This window comes from Bubalus kerabau, chromosome 13 (genome assembly GCF_029407905.1).
Source record: "Bubalus kerabau isolate K-KA32 ecotype Philippines breed swamp buffalo chromosome 13, PCC_UOA_SB_1v2, whole genome shotgun sequence".
Lineage (NCBI taxonomy): Eukaryota > Metazoa > Chordata > Mammalia > Artiodactyla > Bovidae > Bubalus > Bubalus kerabau.
This window is the reverse complement of record NC_073636.1, coordinates 24,584,089-24,604,892: the sequence shown is the minus strand read 5'-3', so window position 1 is coordinate 24,604,892 and position 20,804 is coordinate 24,584,089. Positions and strand designations below refer to the sequence as shown.

The 20,804-nt window shown below is 39.1% G+C and overlaps 1 protein-coding gene across 1 annotated transcript in view; it reads left to right on the top strand.

The window, feature by feature from the left end:
* Positions 1–20,804, top strand: part of C13H10orf67 (chromosome 13 C10orf67 homolog) — a 101,332-nt gene that overhangs the window by 51,398 nt on the left and 29,130 nt on the right. The window contains exons 8-10 of the mRNA XM_055545370.1: positions 3,635–3,700; positions 12,196–12,255; positions 12,931–13,101. Coding sequence (XP_055401345.1) covers positions 3,635–3,700; positions 12,196–12,255; positions 12,931–13,101 — 297 coding nt within the window. The remainder of the gene's footprint in view (positions 1–3,634; positions 3,701–12,195; positions 12,256–12,930; positions 13,102–20,804) is intronic.

The following is a 20,804-nucleotide window of genomic DNA, read 5'->3' as shown; positions in this document are numbered from 1 at the left end:
AGAGGCCAGGTGTGCAAAAGACTAGAAATGAAGGATTGGACAATTAGCTTTGGCAATTAAAACGACCCTGGTAATTCAGTTCCGTTCAGTCACTCAGTTGTGTCCAACTCTTTACAACTCCACGGACTACAGCACGCCAGGCCTCCGTGTCCATCATCAACTCCCAGAGTTTGCTCAAACTCACGTCCATTGAGTCAGTGATGCCATCCAACCATCTCATTCTCTGTCGTCCCCTTCTCCTGCCTTAAATCTTTCCCAGCATCAGTGTCCTTTCCAGTTACCCTGGTAATTAATGAGGTCATTTTACTGGAACATGGTAGTAACTGAGGAATGGAGTGAATGCAGACGTGGAGACAGTGTGCATGGGCACCTTTCTAGAAGTTTGATTGTGGATGGCCAAAGAGAGGTCAGAGAGTGGTTGGAGGGGGATGTAGGGTTAAGGAAGGAATTTTTTTAAAGATGAAGCTAGAGCATTTTTAAATGACATCAGTGGAAAGAAGAATGAGTGGGTAAAAATACAATAGAGAGAAGAGATCACTGATAAGAGACCCAAGGAGGCAGGAAGGCTTGGGGCCAGTGGCTTTGGTGTTTGCCAGTAATTGACGCCTGTTGGAAACTTAATGACACTTCTTTTCAGACCAAGGTATAATGACTCAACAAAAAATCTTTTCCTTTCCTTCCATTTCTCATTCCTTTACTTTCTCTAAACCTGCTGTTCAGCCTTTCACATCTTCAACACCAGCACCACCTCCCCTTCTGAGGCTCTCATGTACCCAGACCCAACTTTCCCCAACCCTGCCATTGGAGACAAACAGATCCTTGCTTTTAGGTGACATTGCACGATGGTTATGGGATTTTTAACTCAGATTTTTAACTCACTGCTCCCTCCTTCTACTCTTCCTTTTACTTGGATCTAATTAGCACTCTTTGACAAAAACACATTTTCTTAATTTATTCAAGTACAGTTGGATTGCAATGTTATGTTAGTTTCTGCTCTACAGCAAAGTGATTCATCTATACATATATGTATTCTTTTTCATATTCTTTTCCATTGTGGTTTATTGCAGGATATGGAATATAGTTTCCCATGCTATTCAGTAGGACCTAGTTATCTATCCATTTTATATATAGTCATTCATATCTGTAACCAGCGCCCTTTCTAACCACCCAGTGCCTCTCTTCCCATCATTGCTACTTTCCCCAGTTCCATTCGTCTGTGCTATTCTCTAATTCACAGAGAAACAGTAGACATGTGGACTTTTTCACCTCTGCACTCTCTTGCTCACCCTGTCACTTAGCCTAACCTCTTTTCCTTCTCATCGGAAGAGGGGACCTTCCTCTTTGCCCTGACCCATCCTTCCACTTACTTGCCTGACTCCATCTTCTCCTTCCTTCTCTTCTGAGACCTTTCTTCGTCGGTCAAACTCTCTCTCTTTCTCCCTCTCTCATGCCTTTAAGCATCCCCCACTAGCCTATATACACAGCCAAGCCATCATTCTGGGTGGTATTCCTTGACTCTGTTCACCCCTGAAGCCATTACCATTCACTCTTCAAATGTCAACTAAAGTAAACTTGTCTAGGTATCAACTGGCCTCTTCTTCACACTGCTGCTGTTGATAAGTTCACAGTGAGATTCATCTTGCCCTCAATCCGTGAGGTCAAGAACTATGTCTTATCCTTTATTACTTTTATATGAGCCCTCAAAAATGTCTGCTGGAAAAAAATAATCCTTACATGTTCCTCTAAGTCAGTGTCAAAACTTGATCTCCTTACTCCTCAAATCTGGACTCAGCTGTGCTTCCCACTTAAATGAATGACATTGACATCTGTCCCAGAGGACCCACTGACAGATCAAGGGTCCTTTTCTGCTTTCTTCTTCTTTTTTTTTTTTTTTTTTTTTTGCTGCTCTGTGCGACTTGTGGGAGGGATCCTACTTTCCTGACCAGGGTTTGAACCCGAGGGCCAAGTCTTAACCATTGGACTGCCAGGTAATTTCCATCCACTCTGTCCTTTGTACCTTAAATCTGGTTGGTCACTAGGTCTAGAGACTTTCTTCCCAAAATTTGCCTCTTGTCCCTTTTCTCCACAACAGCGTTGTCACAGGGTTGGTTGCAACCCCATCGTTTGCCCATCTGTATAGACTCCTACTTCATTTTCCTATCTCCACTCTCTTCTCCTTCAAGTCTAGCTTCCACACTGCCGCCATGGTTGTCTAACACCCCACTGCCGCCATGGTTGTCTAACACCCCAGTCTCACCTGCTACAACCTTCAGTGCTTGCTTTCCTATTGTCTTCAACATAACATCAGACTGTCTCAAAATGTTCTACATGATTTTGATGTGCTGGAAGCCACTAGGCCCTTTCACATTTGCTGTCTCAAATTCTTTCCAGAAGAGCTCTTCTAAGTAGGTGTTATTATCCTAATTTTTAGATGAGAAAACAGACTTGAAGCATAAAATTACATAAAAGCAAGAAAACAGACCTGAAGCATAGAATTACTTTACCCACACCGTGTAAGCAGCAGAGCTCTCTTTTGAACCAACTCTCATTCTGTACGTTACACCAGTCTGCCCGCCCCTCCCAGTCGAGGTGAGCAAGGCCCCTCGTAATATCACCCTGAATTTCTGTCTCCCTTCATTTCCTGCCATTCTTGTCTATATGCACCCTGGGTCCACAAACACCAAACCTTCTCTGGTTCCTACATTACTTCAGGCTTCGCTGTGGTTACTTTGCTGTCTTTATTACCATTTTCTTGGCCTTTTTCTTTCTCCAACTTGTTGAACTTCTACAGATCCTTCAAGACCTTTGTCAAATAGCCCTTCTGTGCCATTAACACCAGGGAGAACTTATCTGTTTATAATTACAGGATTACCAAGTTATGTGGATGTTTAGGCTTTTTGATTCTGAAGAGTTTATGTATTAACTTTTTTCTTACATATTACAGTCATTTTTTCACATCATTCTCCTAGCATACTGTAGGTACTTTAGGGAAGGGAATTGTTCTACTTCACTCTGTACCTCCACAGCCTAACAAAATGTCTGGCATCTCAAAGGTGTTCCATACATGTTTATTAGATTAGTGAATATATGAATTAATTGAATTGAATGGATGTCAGAATGAAGGGTTGAATTTTGTCAGTGTTATATAGCGCACACACACTATCATTTAAAATACTGAGGCAAGTCAAGTTGGTCCAAAGGCCCTACAGTATATACTTTGACAGTTGTTTTCAATTGATATGAATATGGCTTGATATGTATATAAATACAACACCAAAACCTAAAATAAGAGAAATGGTTCATATAAAGGGTAAAGCAAAATTGTTCTTTTTGATAGACAGACTTACTTTATTATATATTAATGTCACATTTTGGGGGGGGAGTAGGGTGAGAAAGGTTGTAAATAAATAAACTGGCATTCTCTGTCTGTGTTTTGCCTGCTTATATAGTTAAGAAATAATTATATAATAGTATGTTATTATTACATGGTAATCTGTGGCCATTTAATTTTTGCTTTGATCATATTGGGATCCATTTTTCTCACATTTGGAATCAAGATCTTTCACTAAATTTGAAAGGGGAATCTCAGATGTTTTGTTATCTTTAATTAGAATGTAATATTCTTCTCTTTCAGCTAATTGATGGCAGAGACAGATTAATAAGTGAGCTTGAGCTTGAAAAATCATTAGTTCAAGATATGGTAAGGGGATTTACATTATTTCTTAATAAATTTGAATCCAGGAATTTGATCATGAAAGTTTTATAAACTTTATTTTTAACTGTTTGCTGTGAACTTTTTATTTCGCTTTTATCAACAGTCTAAATGCATGCATAGTTATAAACATTTTTAATGATTGTTTTGTAGAAAACAATTGGAATAGTATTATAATAAATATGCTTACTATGTAGAAGAGTCTTATACAAGAAACAGTATTACAATTTAAAGCAGTGTACAGAATTTTTGTATTTTATTTTAGGGATTAAACAAATATGAGAGCCCAATATTTTGAAGGATTTGCTATTTTTAGTTACAAATTGCCATAAGCGACAACAGAAAACAGCCTAGCCAGATATTTTGGCATTCTGTGTTTGTCTCATAAGAAAACACTGCCTTTTTATGTTCTTTTAAGAGAACTTTCCAGACGGCTGGTCTTTTATTTTATCCGTTGACTACCCACCCCCACCCCCAGGCTCCCCCACCTCACCCCCCACCCAGCCTATGGTGTCTTAACTTTGGCTTTCAAACTGATCACCACTACTATGTCTTTGTTACAGTACACTGCCTGTGTTTATTATAATCAGAAATAAAACACAGCTTGACTTGCGTTCTAAATGTGCTTGAAAAGAATATGATACTGTTTAGAAGAGAAAAGGTTGTTCCTAGGAAATCAGCGCCACTTCAGATATTGAAACATTCCCTTTTCTACAGCTTGTCACACTTTGTGCCAAGTCATGACTGTTTCCCTAACTCGGTTTTGTTGCTCTCAGCACCATGTGTTTTGGGTGCCTTGTCATAGAAATTAATGCGAAACAATGCTCTGGGATTACAATAAAGCCTTCTATGAAACCAACTTGGGAATGCAGGCAAGGAAAAAAATAATTATGGCTAGTAATCTACAGAAACCATGTGTTAACAAGTGTGTTGGTTTGAACTCTTTACTGTTTTTCTAAAATTTTTATTTTGTTTTGGGGTATAGCCGATTAACAAATAATGCTGTGATAGTTTCAGGAGAACAGCAAAGGGGCTCAGCCCTACATATACCTGTATCCTTTCTCCCCCGAAACCTCCTTCCATCCAGGCTGCCACATAACATTGAGCATTCCATGTGCTCTACAGTAGGTCCTTGTTGCTTATCCATTTTAAATATAGATGTGTGAACTCTTTGCTTTTAAATACCTGGTATATAAAAATCATCTCCATGAATTGAATATACTTGGTCAATTTCTGCCTCACCCTCTTCTTCTTCTGTCATTCGCCCCACCCCAAGTCCCAGAGTTGCTTCTGAAAACAACCAACTGAATGTGTACATTGTCATTAAAATGGAAAATGGGAAGCAAATGTTAAACTGTCAGTCTGTTAGCAGAAGTAGAGAAGAAACTGAACTACTTCATCAGTGAGTTCGGGCCTATGCTAGGAACAGACCCAACAGTTTGTGAATTACTTGGCCTCTTTATTTGAACTGTAAGTGGTTAACCAGTGCCATTATATTGCCCTCGGGGGAACCAACTGTTTTATTTTGTTGTTTAGAAGTTTAGAAATTGAGCACCATGCTTGTTGCCAAGCAGCAAGATTTTGCATTGCAAACCTCATGACAGCACAAGAACCTCCAGTATGTTCAGAACTGGTCTGGAGGGTCATTTTTTTCAGTAGAGTGAGTGCACTTCTCATGATCGGGTTTCCATGGCGTACCTTTGGGCCCAACAAGGTCACTATTTGATACTCCCTCCCCCGCACCAAGGGATTCTGTTATTCGCTTGGAGGGAGACCGGCTTTGTGGCTATCTGAACTTTGTTGCTACCATGCTTCCCCTGCCCACCTCCCCCAGAAATGGAGATTTGCAATGGGGGCCAGATGGAGGAGTGGGAGAAGGTAGAGTTGACCAGAGTCGCTTTGCAAAAATTAAAAGACTTTCACCCTCCCTGGTCTGTTACTGTTTTCAATACAGTTTATGTTCTGACCTTTTAAGAGCCTAGTTTAAAAGTCAAGGAGCTTGCAGTAAAAAGGCAGGATCGGTAAGTATAGGTAAGCAATAAAGTATGGATGATATACCCTTGTATTAGCTTTAGAAGAAGAATATGAAATAGTTTTGAATCTTTCTATGATTCCTGTGCTCTGTGGTTTTTATTTATCCTTGTTTTGTTCCAATAGAGATATAATTGCCATTTAACATAATATTGGTTTCAGGAATACAGCATAATGATTTGATATATGCATATATTGTAAAATCATCAGCACCAGAAGTCTATTTAGTTAATATCCATCATCACATAAACTTATACCAGTTTTTTTCTTGTGGTGAGAACTTAATTTATTCTCTTAGCAACTTTCAAATATACAACATAGTATTATTAACTAGAATCACCATGCTGTACATTACATCCCCAGGATTTATTTATCTTATAACTGGAAGTTTGTACCTTTTGAACTCCCTCACTCATTTTTTCCTCCACCTCAGGCAACCACCAATCTGTTCTCTCTATGAGTTTGGCTTTTTTTTGTTGTTATTATCTATGTTTTTTAAGGTTCTACATATAAGTGAGATCATGCAGTATTTGTCTTTCTCTCTCTGATTTATTTCACTCAGCAAAATCCCCTCCAGGTCCAGCCATAGTGTCTCAAATGGCAAGATTGCTTTCTTTTTATGGCAGCATAATATTCTGTTATGTAAATATACCATATCTTCTTTATCTGTTCATCCATTGACAGACTCTTAGGTTGCTTCTGTGTCTTGGCTACTGTAAATAACAGTGAACGTGGACTGCATATATCTTTTTAAGATAGTGTTTTGATTCCTCTGGATAAATATACAGAAGTGGAAATGCTGGATCATATGGTAGTTCTATTTTTAATTTTTTTGAGAAACACCTCTGTATTGTTTCACATAGCAGCTGCAGTAATTTACATTCCACCAACAAGTGCACAAGAGTTCCCTTTTCTCCACATCCTTGCCAACACTTGTTATCTCTTGTCTTTTTGGTGACAACCATTCTAACAAGAGGGAGATGATCTCTCATTGTGGTTTCAATTCGTATTTTCTTGATGATTAGTGATGCTGAGCACCTTTTCATGTATCTGTTGACTATTTGAATATCTTCTTTGGAAAAATATCTACCCAGATCATCTGCCCATTTTTAAATTAGATTATTTGGGGTTTTGCTATTGAGTTGTATGAGATCATTTTGTATGGTGAATATTAACCTCTTGTCACATATATGATTTGATATATTTTCTCCCATTCTGTAGTTTGCCTTTTCATTTTGTTGGTTGTTTCTTTTGCTGCGCCAAAGTTTTTTAGTTTAATGTAGTCCCAAATTGCTTATTTTTTCACTTGTACTTTAGAAGTCATATTTTAAAAAACACCATTGCCAAGAGCTATGGCAAGAAGCTTTTCCCCTATATTTTCTTCTAGTTTTATGTTTTCCTGTCTTACATTTAAGTCTTCATCCATTCTGGGTTAATTTTGTGAGTGGTATAAGATAGACTTCTAGTTCTCTCCTTTTATATGTGACTATTCAGTTTTCCCAGCACCATTTATTGAAGAGATTGCCTTTTCTCCATGGAATTTCTTGGCTGCCTCATCAAGTATTAGTTGACCATATTCTTGATTCTGTTCCATTCTGTCTCTGTTTTTAATCCTACTACCATACTGTTTTGACTCTATAGCTTTATAATATAGTTTGAAATCAGGAGGTATGATTCCTCTAGATTTGCTCTTCTTTCTTAGGATTGCTTTGATTTGGGGGGTACTTTGTGGCTCCATATAAATTTTATGATTGTTCTTTACATTTATGTAAAAAGTGCCATTGAAATCTTAATAGAGATTATATTGAATATGTAGATGGCTTTGAGTAGTATGGGCATTTTAACAACATCAATTCTTACAGTCCATGAACATGAAGTTTTTTTCCCTTTACTTGTATGCTCTTTGATTTCTTTCATCAATGTCTTGTAGCTTTCACTCTCTTGGTTACATTTATTCCTAAATATTTTACTGCCTTTGGTGATATTATAAATGAGATGCCTTTCTTTTTACTCTCACAGATAATTCGTTGTTCATGAATAGAAATGCTACTGATTTTTATATGTAGATTTTGTATATTGAACTGTCATTTATCCTGAAGCTAACAAAAAGAAGGTCCCTATCAGAAAACTACCATAATTGAACTCTTACCCTTAACTAATTTTCCATCTGTTTCATCTCAGTGCACCTTATTTCTAGGAAACAATCCAGACTTCAGATAGAAAGGAATTATGATGTTAGGGCACAGCACTGACTTATCTCTGCAGTGGCCTTGATCTCATACTCGGTTCCTTGTTGCCCAGGTTCCCTCTGAGACACGCTTCAAATCTGTCTGTTACATGTAACATGCCAGTGTTTGGCCATTTAGCTGGAAAAGTCATATTTTGGTAACCCAATCATTTACTCATAAAATACATGTTTGATTTTCTGTGCCTAGGAGCCATCACAGATTTCCAATGGAAATAGATGAGTCCTTGACCCAAGGGGAGGATCTTTAGTGGTTATCTTATGTCCCACCATGGTATGTTGATTGTGGGGTCAGATAACTTGTCTCTTTAATTGCTGGGTCTCCCGATCAAGATAAAGTTACTCAAGGAGCTTCATCTGCACTTGAACCTAATTTATTTAATGAGATCTTGACCTCAAGCAGATGCTCTCAGAGGATGAGATTTTTTGAGGCCTTGAATGAGGATGAATGTATTTTGCATATGGTAAAAATGGAAAATGTTGGAGCCAGAGGGCAAATTTATATATATAAAGCATTTGAGAAAGTCCAATATACATTTATGATAAAAGCTCTCAGCAAACTGGGAATAGAAGGAAACCTTCTAAAGTTGATCATGAATACCTATGAAACATAACTGTTAGTATATTTCATGAAAGGCAATGTTTTAAGTCTAAGGTGAGAAATGAGACAAGACTGTTCTTATAACTTCCATTAGACATTGTTATTTAGGTCCTAGCTAGTACAATATTCAAGAAAAATAAATAAATGGCATACAGATTGGAAAGGAAAAAGTATAACTGTTTTTATTCCCAGATAACCACAATAATTTATATAGGAAGTCCTAAGGAATCTACAAAAACCTACTAAAATTATAAAGTAAATTTAGCAAGAATGCAAAGATCAAAATAATGTGTTTCTATACACTAGCAATGAACAATCAAAAACTGAAACTTTAAAAAACTTGATTTACAACAGCATAAAAATATGAAATAGTTATGGATAAATTTGATTGATTATGTACAAAATCATATGAAATACTGAAGTTAAAGACTTAAATAGATGGAGAAACATACCATGTTCATGATTCAGAAGATCCATGTTGTTTAACTGTTATCTCTGAATTGGTTTGTATATACAAGCCTAATCAAAATCTCAGTTGGCCTTTTTTTTTTTTAAATCAACAGTCTCCCGAAAAATGTATGTGGAAATTCATGGACCTTGGTTAGCTAAAATGATTTTGAAAAAGAGCACAGCTAGAGAAAGAACTCCCATAACCTGATTTTAAGACTTACTGTAAAGACACACTAGTCAAGATAACATACTACTAGTATATGGATAAACATATAGATTGATGGAATAGAATAGAAAGCCAAGAAATAGACTCTTTGGGTCCTATATGATGAACTGATATCTAACAAAAGTACCAAGACAACTCAAGCAGGAAAGGATAGTCTTTTCAACAAGTGATGCCAGTATAATTGGATAGTTCTAGGCAAAAAATGAATCTTAATGCTTACTTCACATCTCATATAAAAATTTACTTGAGATGATTCATGAGCATAAATGTAATAGTTAAAGCCACAAATTAATAGAACAAGGCCAAGTAGGGATCTTAGTGATATCAAATTTGGCAGAGATTTCTTTAAATACTGTAAGCTGCATTTTATCAAAATTAAAAATTTTTGCTCTTCCAAATATTGAAAGAAAACAGAAAAGATGAGCTACAGAGTTGGATTATCTTAGCAATAGTTTTCGCCAAACTGATCTCTATATGCAATAAAATTCCAGCCAAAATTACTATAAGGCTTTTCATGGAATTGACAGGCCTATTTTAAAATTAGTATGGAAGGGACTTCCCTGACCTGCCAATGCAGGGGACATAGGTTCAATCTCTGGTCCAGGAAGATCCCACATGCCATGTAGCAACCAAGCCCATGCACCACAACTCGAGAGCCCAGGAGCTGCAACTGCTGAAGCCTGCACACCTTGAGCCGGAACTCTGCAACGAGAGAAGCCACCACAGGAGAAACCCACGCACTGCAGCTAGCTCCTGCTTGCCGCAACTAGAGAAAGCCCTCAAGAAGCAATGAAGACCTAGCATAGCCAAAAATAAATAATAAATACAATTTTAAAAAATGAAATTAATATGGAAGAACAAGGGTCAAGAATAGCTAAGAAACAAGGTGAAATAATGACATGATGGAGTAGGGAGAGACTTCTGTGAGTTATTAATATAAATTTAAGGTAATTAAGACATCATGGTCCTGGGACATGGACAGAGCTTTAGGAGGAAATTGAGAAACCAGTAGCAGAACCAGACATACGTAAATACTCAGTATCTGTCAGTACCACAGATCAATGCAAATAGGGTTGAATTTTCACTAAAGATGCTTGACAATTGATTAAACAGTTGCCTAAAATAAAATTGGCTCCCTACCTCATACCATGCATATCCATTTTGTATGAATTAAGGATTCAAATATAAAGGGAAATTTTCTTTTAATTTTAGAGGAAAATTGTGTAAGCTCAAAGTAGAAATTATTGCCTAAACAAGGCACAAAATAAATAAGGTGTAAATGGAAAATTTAAAGTTTCAGGGACTTCCCTGGTGGTCCAGTGGCTAGGACTCCACACTTCCAATGCAGGGACCCGAGTTCAACCCCTAATCAGGGAACTAGACCCTACATGCCACAACTAAAGATCTCATGTGCCCCTATTAAGACCTGGTGCAGCCAAATAAATTGATTTAAAAAAATCAACCCCATGAAAATTAAGGGCCCCTTTTCATCAGAAGACGTCTCAAAGAAAATTTAAAGATCTAGCCACAAATTTGCAAAAATATTCACACCATTTATGTATTCACAAAGCTGTTTTCAAGAAAAACGGACAATCTCCTTCAACAGACATGTGAATAACTGCTTTAAATCAATAAGGAAAAGACCACCCAATAGAAATCTGGGCTGAAGTTTTTAACAGGCCCTTCACCAAAGAAGAAACCCAGTGACCAATGAACATTGACTGAAAATGTGCTTGGCTTCATGAATGATATAACAGTACCAAGTGTTGTTAAGTATGTAGAGTAAAGAATTCTCATAAACTGCTGCGGAATATGTATGTTGTTACAGAAACTTTGGAAAACAAATTTGAGTTATCTGCTAAAGCTGATCATTCTCTTAAAATATGCCTGAAAGTTCTGTTCCTAGGCATATAACATCACCAAGGAGATCCTAGCACACGTGCCTGGGGGAACAGGCTCAAGAATATTTAAAGCCATATTATATAGAAAAGAAGAAACCTGAGATTTCCCAAATGTTCATTGACAGGGAATGGATAAATACATTATGCTGTCCTCATATTCTTGAATAGTATACAGCAGTGAATATGAATGAACTGCTTCCAGTATCAACATGGATTAATCTCAGAAACTATGAAGTGAACACATTAAGGGAGAACACATAAATTATGATTTTTTAAAAAAAGTTGAAAAGTAAGCAAAACTAAATGTGTATATTGTTTAAGGATACCAATGGGATGAAGTGGTAAGTCTATAAACCTGACAAAAAATTAATCAAGAAAATAAAAGGGAATTCTAAGCACAAAATTCAGAAAAATGGTTTCCTGGTTTGGAGTTGGTTATAGGATCGTGACAGTTATACAGGGAGCTTTAAGACTATGGCTGTTGTTCTCTTTCTCAAGTCAGATGGTCATATTAATTTTACTTCTATCTGCACTGCATACATTTTTGGTATATATAATTTTTTTAATTGAAGCATTTTAGAAACTCATTTCCTGCTAGAACCTAAATGCTTGAAGGCAAGGTTTGTGTGTATGCTAAGTCACTTCATTTGTGTCTGACTCTTTGAGAATCACCTGGACTGTAGCCAGCAAGCCTCCTCTGTATTATTTGTTCTAAGAGCCTAATACAGTGTGGCTGAGTAGCAACACAGTGCAGTGCCTGGTACACAGTAATGTTAATAAAAACACATAAGCAAACAATTACATGTTTTCCTATAAGCTCTATTACAAAGTACTTTTTCTTCTGGGAGTGAATTTATTTTCTCTCCTAATTTATTTATATTCAATATGGTGACTTATATTCCCATAATAGTTTGGGCAGCGAAATGGTTTAAAATGCTACTCTTTCATTGCTTAAGGAAGGTTTACCGCAAATTCTCTTTTTTCATCTTTGCCAGTGATAACAAATGACACGGGTCTTTAATTTCACAGGTTAATAAGCAGAAAGAGGAACTTGAAATGAGAAGAAAGTATGATGCCATAGTTGCCAAGGTTGGCATTTAAGTTCTTTATTTCTTTCCTTTTATTCTGTTCATCTCATATTTGGGCATCTGAGTTGAAGAACCTATACACACCATCCAGAGGCTTTTCACTTTCTCGCATCTGAGTTTGAAGGAGAAAATGCTTAAAAGTGAGGCAAGGCATGTGAGTGGGAGATGAGGACCTGTGGGGTTAGAGCAGTAAGGGCAGAGTGAGAGCGGGAGGCATCACTGGCGTCCCGACCCCCAGGCTTGGTGCCCTGGCCCTTCCGACGCCTGTCCCATGTCTTCCACCTGCCAGCCCTGCCCCCACTGCCTTCTTAGGAATATGAAACACTCCTCAAGCTACCGTCTCATCCCACCCCACAAAGATCCCACCTCCCCAGGAACTTTCAGAAATCAATGGTCTATTGGTATGTTTGTCTCAGTACTTGAGCATCAGTGGGAGGGATGGAAAAACAGGCCCCACCCGCAGACTAAATCAGGCAGGGTTTGGGCTTGGGGGATAAGGGATGGTGGCACTGGGAACAAAAATAGATCTAGGCCCCTTGGGACTGAAGACTTCCACCCTTTGGTTCTAGCTCAAGAGACGAGGGCAAGGGAGCAAAAGAGAGGGAGGTGAATCTGAAACACGAATAATGAGAATGACATTATGGTTAATAACAGAATGGTTCTTCTTCTGTGCCAGAGCCCCAGAAGCACCAAGGGGAAAGAAATCCCTTCATCCCAGTGGCCCTCACAGATTAAGAGTGCAGGTGTAAGTACTCTGAGGCCACGTTCTTCCTCCGTCGGTTCATCGCCTTCTAAGATCAAGAGGGTCAAGAGTTCAAAGAAGACTTTAAAGGAGGAGCCACCCACGGTGAGACTGGTTCACAACCCGTGACACCCTCACCTGCAGAGGGCGCTGTTAGCACCGCTGCAACCTCAGCGTTGCTCCTCTGGTCCAGCAGCAAGGCCAGTGTCTCCAACACTTGATTCTCCTTGTCTCCTCTGTGGGCGTCTGGACAGGAGGCTCTGGCTGCTCTTTCCACACCAGCGTGTCCTCATCAGGCCCCCTACCTTACCCAGGAGGACGCCACCTCTGTGCTTAGCTTGGTGGTTTATTTGGCTTAGTCACCAAGCCTTCGTGGATCTCTGTTAAATTAGTAAGAGAAGCCACCTTACAAGCACTTTCAAGGTGTAAAATCTCTGACTCATGACTGCCCAGTATCTATCAGAGGCTTGCAGGATCTTAGTTTCCCAACCAGGGATTGAACCCACATCCTCAGCAGTGAAAGTGCAGAATCCTAACCACTGGATTGCCAGGGTACTCCCCTAGTTATGGGAATAGTTGCATTTCTCTGAGCAACTGATCTATCCTGTGGGCACTGTGAATCGTGCACCCGGTCATAACTCCTTTTCCACACCATTTGGAAGCTTAGATGCTGACTGGTGACACGTACTTGCAAGGTACAGCATTTCCTGGAGATAGTCTGTCCACTAGCACATTTTGGTTTCCCAGACTCTTGTTGCTCTGTGTCCCCACATTCTTCCTCCTTCTCTCACAGAAGGCAGAGTCTACTGCTCCAACACTCAGGGCAGGAGGACAGAGTAGAATCTTGCTCACTGTGTCATTCTGGCTCCAGACAGGGCAGGAAAAGGCATCAACCTCTCTCCATCACTCACAGGCAGGAGGCTCACCCCTTGAACCCAGCGGAGGGGAACGAGGGCAGTGGAGCAGAGGTGGAGGGAGGCAGGTGTGATGCTTAGTGGGGAGTCGCTCCGCTTGGAAGGAAAGCCCAGGAGCTGAGAAAAAACACTCTCCTCTACAAGCACTTCCACTCTGCAGAGAGGAAGTATCAACAACCGGAAACCAATGTAATTTCCCAATGAGGAGAATGACACTTAGAGAATATGGCGCATGCCTGACCAGCGACTAGGTTCCAGAAGTAAGATTTTTTGGAATCCAGGTCTGGGACGTATTTTTGGGCAGTGGGGGTTGAGGGAAGCAGGATAGGGGGAAGCCCACACACACAAGAAAAACAAAAAAAAACAGAAAGGCAAAAAGCAAGTGCTGGGCTTGAGTTTGCGGTGCTGCCTGCTAACCTGGGTGGGGGCCCAGCCTTACTGGGTGAGGGGCTCTAGTTCAAGCCTGAGATGTAGGGAGCCTGTTCCAGAAACCTCTGAGCTGCCATGAAATAGGGATGCATGCCAGGGCTCTGTGGTCTGAGGCTCTGAGATGATGGTGGGAGAATTGCAGAGCAGGGTCAGAAACCCAGACAGAGCAGCCTGGTCCCTGCAGCAAGCCCAGGGCTCTAACTCAATCCTAGCATTAGACACTAGACTAGACACTCCAGTGTCCCCAGTTTACAGATCAAAACTGAGCTTCCAAAGTCCCAGCTACAAGGGGCAAAAATACTGCCCGTTCTTCCCCAGGGAGAATGTATCATGAAGGGGAGACAAAAAAAAAAAAATACACCACGATAAGGAGAAAGGATATCTGAGAAAGTGTCATGAGGATTTTCTCTTAAGTGTCCCAGGCTTCCCTTCTGACCGTAATGATTGTTATCTAGATGTTTCTGAAGCTTAACAGTACATTTTGTCAGCTGCAGAGACTCAGAAGTTAATGTGTAACAGTAAGTAAAAATTGGACTGGGGGAGGGGAGAGATGACGTAAGCTGGACTTAACATTTTCCTAGGAATTGACTTGATTTTTAATGTGAAATATATTTTTCTAGCACACTGTTATTACTTTCATATACACTTTTGTTAATGATAATCCTATTATAGTGAGCGTTCCCTTCCATCACCTCCCCATGCAGTATATTCTTCATTGTAGATGAATTCTCCATATATGTACTCTGGTTATCATTTTCCTGTTTCTCAGAACTCTTGAATATTTTGTCAATACCGAAGTAGTTGGACTTCTTAAAAATTGCCTCTAAAGGGTTTTATCGTCTTGACCATGTGTAGATGACCGAACGGAGGGCTTGCTGCAGGAACATTTTACATCAGTCATTTACCTTATCTAATTAATCATACTTATTTTTTGAAATCTGTGTCATTCTGTGGGAACAGCACACGTGCTTCAGCCCGCGGCGCACACGGTGATAAACGGAGTATTTAGCCAGTCTGAAAAGTGTGATAGGAACATTGCTGTCTGATTTCCATTTATGAAAGATTTCACAACGTGAAATTTGTGTTTGGACAGCGTTTTTGTGTAAAGTTTATTTTTTGATAGCTGTAAAACATTTCAAATACTGAGGTTTCACAGAACAAGGTTAAAACTGGGTTCCTCGCTTCCCCCCCTCAGCCCTGCTCCAGGGTAATTAGTGAGTTAAGGCTGCGCCCAGTAAATGCTTCTTTGGAAGACTTCTGAGCTTCCACGGGGTCACCTGTCTGTGCTGATGGAACATATGGCGTGTGCTTGGATCTGCAGAAAGCATCAGGACCTTTCTGTGTGGGAAGTGGGACAGGGGACCGTCAGTCGTGTTGCCATCCGTAAACTTCACTAGATACAAAGCAATTTGGACAGCATAAAAAAACTTCCATAAAAACTCTGGAACACTATTCTTTAAACAATTCAAGAACTGCACGGTGAAGTACTTTGCAATAGTTTTATAAGTATGAGCATAGTCATCCTGCAAGCTAGTAATTTTTAAAAATTATTATGATTATGGGATATGGAATTATTATGGGTATAGGGTATTCTAGGTAAGGTGGATAAGAGGAAGATCTTTCCCTATTCTTCTCCTATACATTCCTTTTTCTGGATTGAATTGAATGTGAAGTGGAAAATAAACTCCATCAGAGAAGAAAATCACACAATCTGTTCATTGTTTCATTATTTTGTTTTTTTTTTCCTCTGGGCTTGGCTTGATAAAGCAGGCAGTTCATAGTTCTGCAGAGCTATGTGAAAAAGCCGGCATTTTTGCTCCTTGTTGATCTGTACCCCCACCCCTCCGCAAGGTGGTGGAGTAATACAGAGCTGGGACTGTCCTGAACATGTATACAGTCTTCAGAGGCTGTCAGAGGGAACATACTGTATTTTGATAGATTACATGTTAAGTCGCTTTAGTCGTGTCTGACTCTTTGCAAACCTATAGACTGTAGCCCACAAGACTCCTCTGTCCATGGGATTCTCCAGGCAAGAATGCAGTGGGTTGCCATGCCCTCCTCCAGAGAATCTTCCCAACCCAGGGATCGAGCCAGTGTCTCTTATGTCTCCTGCCTTGTCAGGCAGGTTCTTTACCACTGGAGCCACCTGGGAAGCCCATTGATTATGTTGACACAACAAAATTTTTCCTAATCATACTGAATCTTTGTTTCCTAATAGGAATAACTTTTTTTTCTGGCCATGCCAAGAGGCTTGCAGGATCTTAATTCCCCCACCAGGGACTGAACCTGGGGGTCATGGCAGTGAAAGTGCCAAGTCCTGACCACTGGACCACCAGGGAAGTCCCAAATAGAAATAACTTTAAAATGCAGAGATAACTGAAATCATACACTACAATTATTTTTATTTTAAAATCAAATTTGTCATTTGCCACTAAAGTGAATGCATCTTTAGATTCAGCTGTCAGAGACCAAAATGGAAAAATTGGAGAAATATCATATTTAAAGTTCAGCCGAAAGGTGGCTTTGACTTTTGTGTTATATTATTCTAAGTAGCTTGATGATAATTAAGTACTTATAGTATATTTGGAACTGAAAATATTTTGGTGAAAATAATCTCCAACGTCTCTTGCACAAATGAAAAAATTTTTTGTTAAAAAATCACTTGAAATGTTTTACGCTTTGCTTCTTGTTTATTTTCGTTAGGGAACAATGATAACATTTTACTTGTAAAATTTATGATATCTTAGTGTAATTTAATTTAAAGCCCTAAGATATTGCTATGGAAACCAGGGGAAAAAGAGATTTGTATCAATTTTTATTCTTCTGTAGACACTCTGAACCATGGGGCAGACACTAGGTCCTGACATGTATTAATAATATTAACTATTAATAATATTAATTAATAATATCACCTGGTAATAACAGGAAATGTCACTCAGGAGCTCCCTGGGCAGTCTTCTGACTCCTCACTACATCTTGTTGCTTTATTCCACTTTCCTGGGTTTTAGCTGTGGGTTTCTCCTCAGTTCTCCCTGGAAGTCGGGGCCAGTCTCGAACACTAGGTCATTTGGTCAGAGTCCTGACGCTGTCCAGACTTGGGTCTCACCCCCTGAACATTTGACGTGCTGTTTCTATTCAGAGGCTGTTCCTCTTCTCTTCCTATGCTTGTGTCATTCTCCCTTCCATGCCCCTCCGCCCCCACTGCGCTACCCACCACACACAGGCACATTCCTAGTGTTCAAAAATAGTAGCTTGCTTAGAAGATAACTAGAAAGAAATGATAATATGAAAGTCAAGATTAATGAAATTTTAGAGACAGAAGATCATCTTTCTTCCTGAGTTAGAAACATCGTTTTGATGATAATATATTTGATGGTTTAAAGGCAAGATTCAAGGCGGTATTAAATCCAGAATGAATGGCCCAAGTTTAAGAGGAGGGATGTTTGTGGAAATTGGGAGAAATTAAAGAATGTAATGACTCTTTGAGAACAAAAAGAGAAAGGGGGTATGATAAGGAATGTGGTTGATCTTATGACAGCTCATAAACATAATTGTGTTTCTGTTCTTATTAATAGAAACCTTGGCTACTGATTCCAGATTTAGATTATATTTATTGAATGTTGGTTTTTAACCTGTTGTAAATGCTTAAATGTGGGAAACATTTAAGAATCATGATTTCTGTTATGAATAAAACTTATTTCTTAATTTTATGGATTTTAGTTTTATATATATATCAGGGGCTTCCCTGTGGCTCAGAGGTTAAAGTGTCTGCCTCCAATGTGGGAGACCCAGGTTTGATCCCTGGGTTGGGATGATCCCCTGGAGAGAGAGAGATATATATTTTTATATATATATATATAGAGAGAGAGAGAGAGAGCCCTGGTGACTCAGATGGTAAAGAATCTCCTGAAGTAAATTCAAGAGAATATGAGAAATATTTTTAATAAGTTATTTCTAGTCACAGTGTTTGGTTTTCCTTGTAATAATTTAATATACATTTTCCTACTTAGGAAGTTATCTACTTTCTATTACCACTCATTTTCACCTCTATCTATTGTTTAGCAGTCCGGTGTTTGCACCTGTCAATGAAGTAACCACATAAAGACCAGCACATGTATTCCAGTGAAAGTGGAATGCCAGCAGCTGGCAAAACAAAATGACAGTTTAATGTGGACAGAGTCAGGATTCAGTATAACGTGCTACAGCAGAGCTGAAAGTTCAGCTCAAACTGGAGAGCAAACACGCTAGTCTACATGCAGTATTTTTTTTTTTTTTTAATGAAAAGAGAAGCTATCTTTGTGATGCTAAGAGTATTGTCTTTGGGAGAGAGTGAATAATTATTTGCTTTACATAAGATATGCTTTAGCAGGGTTTTATCTCTAGTTATTACAGAGTTGATCATTATATGAGAGTCAGGAAAAGGGAGCCTTGAAAATTGGAACTAATTTTTACTGTACACGAATTTAAACACAGAATCAATTTTTAAAATAAACTTTCAACTACTGATACGACTTCAGATAGAGTGAAATAAATAGAAATGTCCTTCTCAGTGGAAACTTATTTTGCTTTGCCAGTTTGTTTTCCTAACTTTCTGTGGATTCTTTTTATTTCACTTAATTATTTATTCAGTTATTTTTACTATTGGCCACACTGGGTCTTTGCTACTGTGCGTGGGCTGTCGCTAGTTGCGGCAAGTGGGGGCTACCTGATAGTTTTGGGCTTCTCATTGCGGTGGCTTCTCTTGTTGGTGAGCGCAGGTTCTAAAGCTCATGGGCTCAGTAGTTGTGGCACAAGGGCTTAATTGCCCTGTGGCATGTGGAATCTTCCTGGACCAGAGATCCAACCTGTGTCTCCTGCAGTGGCAGGCAGATCCATTTGCATACAGCCCCTCCAAAGCTTGGGGCTCTTATTCCTACGGTTTCTTCAGTCCCCTGTTAACCGATGGCAGTGAACGCAGTGTGTACTCCTTATGCCGTGGTCAGAGAGGCGTTTCAAGTGGATTGTGCTCTTTGAGAACAGATAGGTGGAGGGAGCCCCCAAAGTGCATGCCTCCCATAACTTGAGTGATTCCCACATATTGGAAGCCAAGGAAAGCTGATGAGAATGAAGACTTTCACTGTTTGGTTAATTAGTGTTGCTGTGCCTCCGGTTTTGTTTTTGGTTCCTTTCCTGCCACATGGGCCTTGGGGAGACTGAGTCACTATGCTGGTGATGATAGGTGGTAGTTTTCTCCAGGAAGGTGTGGAGACAACCAAGGGAACAATAATTTGGGTAGTTCTAGGGCCACCAGAAAGCTCTGCAGGACTTTGGGGACTGATGGAATAGGAGTTAGAGTTTAGTGAACTAAGGTAAGAGCAGAGGGTTAGGGTCAAGTTCAGGATTAAGTCCTGCTGAGAATTCACCTGTCAGCCAGGGGATAATCAGAAATTAGCAGAGGGTTCATAGATCATGATATAGACGTTCATATATTGAAATCATAATAAAGGCAACCACAGTAAGAGCTAAACATTTGCAAATAAAAAATAGAGCGTGTGAGGAAAGAGAGAAGCCAGCAGGTGATTCGAATGCTCTAAATTTTTTTTTAATTAAAATTTTTTTCTATTGGTTTTATTTTTATTTACTTTTTAAAATTAAAGTATGATTGATTAAAAGTAAAATTGTAAAATAAAATAATATTTGTAAAGTAAAATTGATAAAATTAAAGTATAACACTACAGTATTGTGTTAGTTTCAGGTGTATGGCAAAATGATTCAGCTGTATTTTTTCAGATTATTCTTCCATTGCAGGTTATTTCAAGATAGTGAATATAGTTCCCTGTGCTATATAGTAAATAAATGCTCTAAATCTTAATCTTTATTTATGGAGAGCCCAAAGCAATAAAGGCCACTATTTATTTATCATTATAACAATGAGAAAAACTGAAAACAAAACCTTTGGCTTCTGGGAAGTGAGAGTTTATGTTCATATATACTATCTGCTGTTTATATTTTTTAAATGTGCATGCTTTCTCCATCGTTAAATATCTAAAGTAACAGGGATGATGAAATTAATGTTAGTATGTAGAATAAATGGCAATATGTGTGACATACCTGGCACATAGTAGACAGTCAAAAAATTATAACTTTTATGACTGTTAATTACAAATTTTGTCATTTTTTATATGTGGCAACTAATGTCAGCTGCATTCTCACTGTCCCTTCAAATGTAAGTAAAGTTGGCTCAAGCCTACATTCTTCGCTTTATGGGAGACAGAAGGGTGTCCACTGGTTTCCACTGACGCCCATGGCATCTTCTCATGGCTACTGCTGTGTTTAGGCTCCTTCTCCTACTGAAACAAGTCAGTTCCTGAGTTTCATGGCACTCTGTGTCATCCCAGTTCACATTTTGTTGAATCAGATTCTGAACTCAACCCAATTCTTCAATTGCTACTAAAACCACCCACTCACAGGACACCTTTTAGATGG